Source organism: Octopus bimaculoides, chromosome 5 (genome assembly GCF_001194135.2).
Source record: "Octopus bimaculoides isolate UCB-OBI-ISO-001 chromosome 5, ASM119413v2, whole genome shotgun sequence".
Classification (NCBI taxonomy): domain Eukaryota; kingdom Metazoa; phylum Mollusca; class Cephalopoda; order Octopoda; family Octopodidae; genus Octopus; species Octopus bimaculoides.
Window position 1 is genome coordinate 36,501,970 of NC_068985.1, and position 8,375 is coordinate 36,510,344.

Genomic DNA, 8,375 nt, shown 5'->3' on the forward strand with positions numbered 1-8,375 from the left:
GGAGAGAGAGGGAGGGATGGAGGGAGGGAGGGAGAGAGAGTGGGGAGGGAGGGAGAGAGAGAGTGTGGAGGCTGGGAGAGAGATAGACAGGCACACAGACGGACAGAGACATTGACAGAGAGAAAACTACACAGCAAATATAAATTTTATGATTGTATAAACTTTAATTTCCTGTCCATATTCTTTTCTTAATTTGTATCTTTTCGTTTATTTTTCAACTCTCGCTTTATTTGTTTGTTGTTTGTTAGGTTGTTAGTTGTTGTTGCTATTTGATTGATGTGTTACTGTTCTTTGTTAATGGCACGTTGTTTTCCGGAATTTTCGCTTTGATGTCGATGCGCAATATACTGGTAGGTATTGGGGAGACCCTCGAGGACGCATGCGCTGAGGGCTCGTCTGTGAATGTTCATGTGACTTACATTATGCCTGCAAATAACGGCAAACATAGAACAGTTCATTAATTATTCAAGAATAATTAATAATCACAGTTTCTTTTTCGTCTTTCTTAATGATAAGTAAATTAAATATCACTTCCTGAAAAGAAACATTTGATGGCTCAAATCGTTTTATATATAGATATAGATACACGTTTATGCATGCATATGTGTCGTCTATGCATACACACACAACACATACATGCATGCATACATACATACATACATACATACATACATACATACATACATACATACATACATACATATCATGCACTGTTGTAAATGTACAATCAAATGTCCAGGTAAAAAAGAAATTTTATGGCAAATCAATGCGGAACTTACAGTTCTTGTACTGTGACTATAAATTCTCATTCGTATCTATCATCATAGGTGCAGTAGGTTATGTATCTACAAATCTGCACATAAACCTATCTTTAGAGAAGAACAACTGAACAGATATTCTGAGAATACAGCTATCTCGTGTGGCCTGGTCTACCTAAATAGAAGCTTGGAGGAGAAGCAGGCATCATACCAGCAAAAAGCAATGCATGGATACATATCCTGTGAGCTAGAAGAAAACAACATCATTGACAAGAAGTGTGACCTCTCCTGGACCTGTGTTAAATACATTACATTCTACCTAGAAGGATATACCTTTGTTATCCAGGAACAGGAGTGATCTACTAAATACCTGATAAATAAGAGAAACAAAGATACTACTAAACCTCCATATTATGATAGATGTCGGCTCTGCTATACCAGTGAGGTAGATATCATCAGCGGTCGCTCAAAATGTCTACAAGATACTACCTACCCCTGAGGCATTGCCCTGATAATATACATCAAAAGCTTGTCAGAACCAGTAATGAATTCTTGTGGAACATTCCAATAAAAGCAAATTTGGTGCAAACGTAACAGACTTGATTTTGTTCTGTAGGACAGGAAACAAAAGTCATGCACTGCTTTAGCGGACAGCCACCCAGTAGATGTGAATGTACCATTAAAAGTCCAAGAAAAAGAGAACATTTATGGTGAATTAATGCGGAACTTGTACCCTGGCTATAAATTCTCGATTGTACCCATCATCATAAATGCATTAGGCTAAGTACTTACAACTTTACACAAAACCTTACTTTCAAAGAAAGAACAAAAGAAACTGGCGCGGTTTCTCCAAATTCAATCTATTAGTGGCGCAGTGAAGATTTGTAAGACGTTCAAAAGATTCTCCATCTGAGATCCTCTAGATGAATAGATACATGCACTTGCATCTATTGGGTGTGTGCATCGACAGCTCAACCAACATGCCAACTCAACCACATACACCGTGAACTCTCTTAATTCAAAAAGTCTTGACGCTATGTTCGCAACTGGCTTGAACTCTCTTAAGAAGACTAAATAAAACCCAGAGAAAAAGAACATACATACATACATATAAACACTCACACACAATCCTTCGATTTCCTGCACTACCTTTCCCATCCAAGAGTGTGGCAAAGGCAACGATATAGAATATTGAATCGACTTACAGTATCTAATTGTTACCTCTTTCATTTGTTTCAAGATGCAAGGAAAATTATGTCAGCCAACTGGATTTGAACTAGTCGGTCGAAACTGAATACTTAGCAACATATTTGGCATTTGTTCCCTTTACATTCTGCCACTCCGCTCTACTACTTCACTAACTTTTGATTGAATCTAAACGACAATGTGTTGATATTGATTTTCATTGTGCTATGAAAGTTGCCTACTTAATTTTTTGGTACTTCTAAGACTTCTTCGTTCAACATATCCTTTGCTTTACTTTAAGCGAAGTATGGTACAATATGAAGGATATTTGGCTGCTAAATCTAGTAAGTCGAGCGATCATGTATATAAAGATTCTCTCGTTGGTTCTCTTTTTTAGCTTTTAGTTTCTGTTTTATCTGATACAAAAACGAACTTGCCATAAAGGAGAATACGGCCGCTGATATGCACCGTATTTTCCACCATACAAGTTGAATATTTTGAGTCAGAATTTACAGCCTAAAAAGGTAGTCCGACTTGTACATCAAAACAAACTTGGAGGACGAAAAATTTCCATGTGAAATGCAGCAGGATCTGAAAAGATAGTGACGATATTTGAATGTTTATACTATACTACATGTTCACATGTCGAGCTGTATGCTGGAAAATATGATAAGTGGTATCTATTCCGATTCTTTTCACTCCGAGTTCCAGTGTAGTTGAGGTCAACTTTCGTTTCATTCTTTCAGGGCCAACAAAAAGAAAGTAACAATAATCTAGAATAGGGGTGCGTGGAACTGTTAGAGCATTGGGTGAGATGTCTTTGGGTGAGATGTTTTGCAGTATCTATTTTGCATTCTAGCAACAACACTTGCGACAACACTGGTTCTATGCTTCATCAGACTTAAGCAGCGACCTACCCTTTTCACAGCATCGAAAGGGTAGGCCGCCAGTAGGAAATAGGATCCATTGAGTAATGATAACCAATGCTGAAGAAAGACTGGATGACTCAAGCTGACCTGTTGAACAACAACAACAACAACAACAACAACAACTACTACTACTACTACTACTACTACTACTACTACTACTACTACTACTACTACTACTCATTTGAGCGGAGTTGAATATCTTTAATGCTCTACTGTATTGTAGATTATGTCTACAAATTTTTGCTAATACTGTGTGTAAGTAATGATAAACAGATTACTGGAGTGTGTAACGCTCCAATAATTTAAGATACTTTTAATCCCAATTCTGTCATAATTCATATAATATTCGATAATAATAATGTTTTCGAACATAGGCACAGACCAGGGAGTAAAGAACAGCCGAATTGCTCGAATCCAGTACTTAAACTGTTATTTTATTTTATCGAACTTGAAAGGACAAAGGTCAAAGTCGACATCGTCAAGATTTGAACGCATAATCTACGCAACTAAATACCAAAAGCAATTTTTCTGCTCATCTGTACTCATTGATTTTACTGAATCAACCAATGGGCTGTTGTCAGTTCCTTCACCCAGGAATACAAAAACCACACTCCTAAGAGCAAGAGTCGTTGCTCACAAGAAAACAGACAATTGCGACTTCTGGTATGTCGGAAATGGACGCTTCTGATAAGTTAAAATTGCATAACTTTAAAGGCTTATAACTTCTTAATTATTAATTGCGTGAGAAAATGAATGTAATCTTCATCTTCAGAATGCAAAACTACATCAGTAGAAAATTTGAAAATATTCCAGTGGTCGAATAAAAACTTAAAAAAGATTCGCTCACTTTCAAAATTATTAATATGGACTAATGATAAATAAAAACATAAAAAATGTGTCCAGTGTCTTGGGGATCTTGAAGCAGAGCAAAAACCAAAGTGTTCCTACTGTGTATGAAATTCTCTTAGTGCTGCATAAATGATGGTTACAGGTGGATGGGATTCACATGTAACCTTTGTAACGTTTGAGCCTAGATGACATATAAAATGAAGAAGATGCAATAACATAAATTATGATATAATTACTTACCATTTTTCAGTAACAATGTCGTAATATTCTACGTTGTATATACTGTTCTCGTCGGCCACGCCTCCAATTACAAATACCTTGTCGTCTAAAATCTAGAGTTAATTATTACATTATAATTAATTCGATACCTTTTTTCGAGACACATATACACAAAAATTAAACTTATTTTATCGATTGCTGTTGTTTTGTTTTAGTTTCAGGTCAAGGATGATCAAACAGATCATAGCTATCTCCTTTTTTTAGGGATCTCTTTTTTATCCAGTATCATATTTTATTTATAAAACGGTAGTGCATGATTTGAAGATGATCTGGCTGCTATTTCTGTGAAGTCGAACTTCCTCAGTGTTAGTTCGTCTCGACTGAATTACTGAATTTTAAGAAGGAGTTACAAAGTTGTAAAAATTTCTTTTGTGAAGAGAAGGTAAGATTTTGATTGTTGATGTTGGGAATAATTCTTTTCTACTCTAGGCACAAGGCCCTAAATTTTGGGGGAGGGGGACAATCGATTAAACCGACCCCAGTACGCAACTGGTATTTAATTTATCGACCCCGAAAGGATGAAAGGTAAAGTCAACCTCGATGTAATTTGAACTCAGAACATAAAGGCAGACGAAATACCGCTAAGCATTTCGCCTGGCGTGCTAACGTTTCTGCCGTTGGGAATAATTGTTGGAGAAATGTATTTAATTCAGAAAATGTAAAACGTACTGAAAGCGATGAAAATATAAAGAAAATAAACGTATAATGTTTAAAAAAAACCCACTCTATTTTCTTCCACACCAGTTTAAAATTTTAACAAGTGTAAATTGGTTTCAAGTCTTGGCACAAGGCCAGCAATTTCAAGAGAGGAGATAGGTCGATTACATCGACTCAGGTGCCCGACTGTCGACCCTGGAGGAAAGGCAAAGTCCGCCTCGGTCGAATTTGAACTCAGAGCGTAAAGACAAAAAAAATGCCTTTAAGTATTTTACCCGACGTGCTAATGATTCTGCTAGCTCACCGCCTTTTTAACATGTGTAAATTGCCAGGCATACAAGCAGTGATGGAAATAGGGGACAGTACACAGGGAATGGCATTCCCTATATTTTTTAGCTTACAGAGGTGAGTGCCTTATTGAATTTTGTCCCACCGTCCCAACCTCGGCCTCTCGGACCTGAACGTACGCCTCGGTCCTAATATCCATTTTCATCATTGCATACAAGAGAGTATCAGAAGCAACTAACATTTGTATTCGTGTAGAATAAGGTGTTTTCTTTTAAACTGCTACTGATATACACAATGTACAAGTTCTTGAAGGTCGAGATATCGAAAAGATCTCACTCAAATCGCATGTTATGTCTTAAAAAGGAAGATCACGATGAATAAGCTATTGCTAGACACATGTCTAAAAATAAAAAGGATATAGATATATTTACTAGTTTGTGTACCCGACAATTCCCAGGGGTAAAGATGTTCTATTGAAACACCTTATTACTCTGATATAAGAAAACAATTTCGTCATAACTGCCACAAATGGTGTATTTTCCGTCACGAAAAAGTAAAAAAAAACTGTCACTTGGAGGAGGGAGAGATTGTTGGAGGTTGGGAAAGAGGTTTTCGGAGGTTGGCGCGGAAGGTTGTCGGAGGTTGATGAGAAAGATTGTCGGAGATTGGTGAGAGGCAAAGACATTATTCTGCTTAGCGAAGACATCTGGGAAATGTATAACTGCTGTCATTCACAGAAAAAACTACTGTTTTACTGTGAGAAAAGCGTTGTTGAAGTGTTAAGTGAAATTTGGCAATCGAGGATCGAATCCACGCTATGCCTGCATGAAACCACTACAAATACGTTGTGGAATAAAACATTTATCTACTGTTATGGAAAAAGTGTAACTGTAAAAGTGCAAAATTATCAGATTAATGGGCATTCAAAAAAGTATGTATGAATGAAGTCCTTAATGTTTAAGATTCAAATTGAGGAAATGCAATAATAATGTTTAGCAGTTGAAAACTGAGTAGTGAAATGCTGATCGTGAGAATCAAATATTGATCGCTTCGCTAAAATCTGAAGGTGGTATGGGTTATTTCCTTTGGGTCGTTTAAATAAAATATTAGTAATATGTAGTAGATAGAAGGATCCATTGGAAGGGCCCTATTATCGATTTTTTTTTCAACAATCTAAGTATGTCACGAGGTTTCCAGACATGAGTTCTACTCACGGGTCAAATAAAGTATAAAAGTGATATTGTCCGCAGAAATTAGAAATAGGACACACAAAAAATCAATATTCAAAGTAATCGAACATAAACAATGAAATGGGTTGTTTCCCTTGAGTGTTTAAAAAATATCGTACAGGTGCTATGGGTTATTTCCCTTAGATGTTTACAAAAATTAGTTATATGAGGTAGATATAAAGGTCCCTTCCAGGGGCTGTATTATCGATTTTTTCAATAATCTAAGTAGTCATGAGGTTTCTAGACATGAGTTCTACTCACGTGTCAAGTTTCATCAAAATCAATAAAACGATCTAGGAGGAGTTAGCTAACAACGCCACAAACAAACACACACCGATTTTCCTCATCTGTAGTAGATACTCTGGACAGTCAGACCTGACTTGGAGTTAAACAGCGGGAACAACAAAAATAACATTATGTACTATATCTATATAGAAGTAAGGATTGAAACCACAGCCGAGGAGCTTGCTTCTTCTGAAAAAGTTTGGTAACCCTGTTCCTTACGAAGCACTAACGTCCTCACTTTTCATGCCCTACTACATAATAATATATGTAGCTAAGCTTACATAACTTCTGTATGAGAATACTGATGTCTGGGAAGATAAATTGCAGATACGAGCAGTAGATAAAGTGAAATGGTTCGATTGACAATCAAGCATTTCTTTCAAACACGATTTATTAGAAGTAAGGCATCAACCTACAGTACTAGCTCACAAATGAAACCTTAATGATACGCGTTCTTGTCCTTTCTATACTTATGCATTGTAGGGACTATAAAGAGAAAACGGGTAAGGACGTGTCCTCATTTCTCATGGGATGAAGGAACACATTCCTCTAAATGATTGACAAATATAATTTTACTAATAAAATATATTTTAAAATTACAATACAAAGAATAAGTTTCTCAAATTATCTGGAATTTTTAAATTAGTAAACTTTACATTCGTTATAACACGGTAAATTTATGAGTTGCAGATGCATACTACTTCTCAAGATAACAAACTAGCTATAAGAATAGTTTATATCTTAGCAAATGCTCATATACTAAAGCCTTCCCCTGGAACATACTCTGGACTTCTTTCGTTTGTAGTGTTCAGCGTATTATTCGTCTACAGTATTTTTGTTGTTGTTGCGAGTTCTGCCTTTTACAGCTATGACTATTATAAAATACATTTTAAAAATAAATATCTACTAAATAAAACGGAAACGAAGACGAATTGGAAGAGAACACTTTATGTTTTAGAACTTTCTTTCTCCTCCGACTACATCTTTTTCTATTTTTTGTTTCTACTCAAATTCAACAATATGAAAACAAACAATTCCACAATTCTCGAGTTTGAATTGGCAGACTTTGAAAATCAATACTCAAAGTACTCCTTCAACCTATACGTCTTGAATTATGCATATACAAAAATCCCACACCTCACAAAATGTACACATACACAACCTACTCTAATGAAATCCTGCAGAAATGAAATCTAAATCAACAGCAGAAGATAAAAATACTAAAAATTACGAACAATACTGAAAATCAAGGCTTGTAAAAGATTTTGAATTTAAATAAATCTTCAATATATGGTAATATAGAACATAACTGGCATTTAAATGGTTATGCATGGGGAATAAGTCCGATGTACATAGTGGTGGAGTTGAGAATTTCCTTAATGCATCTAAAGGAATGGGTTGAAGGTGTCCTTAAAATGTACATAATACACTCTTATTTTAAGCGATGAGCAATGAGAACGTTTCACTCAAGATTTTCCGGCAATCAAAACACAATACCTGATATTTTGGATTGAAGGTATCATGGCTGACCAATGTTGGCGGCTATATCGTGACCCAAACCACGTATGTAAGGGGAAACTATATTCATAACACTTTTAAAAGCCTGTATAACGTATAGTCTTCAAACACATACGTATCTAATTGAATCTAAGATCTAAAAATGAAGTTATTATAAATTATATTTCAATAAATGATGTTTATGCTGTATATCTTAGTTCGCGCAATAAGCAAATTATATATACATCTTATATAAAGGCGGCGAGCCGGCAGAATCGTGAGCACGCCGGGCGAAATGCTTAGCAGTATTTCGTCTGCCATTATGCTCTGAATTCAAATTCCGCCGAGGTTGACTTTGCCTTTCATCCTTTCGAGGTCGATAAATTAAGTGCCCGTTGAGTGCTGGGGTCGATGTAATC

At 36.0% G+C, this 8,375-nt stretch overlaps 1 protein-coding gene across 1 annotated transcript in view; it reads right to left on the minus strand.

Moving 5' to 3' along the window:
• Positions 1–140: 140 nt before the first annotated feature.
• LOC106877783 (kelch-like protein 10) overlaps positions 141–8,375 on the minus strand; it is an 18,369-nt gene continuing 10,134 nt past the window's right edge. The window contains exons 4-5 of the mRNA XM_052968050.1: positions 3,962–4,053; positions 141–426 (exon numbers count right to left, since the gene is read on the minus strand). Coding sequence (XP_052824010.1) covers positions 282–426; positions 3,962–4,053 — 237 coding nt within the window. The 3' untranslated portion in view covers positions 141–281. The remainder of the gene's footprint in view (positions 427–3,961; positions 4,054–8,375) is intronic.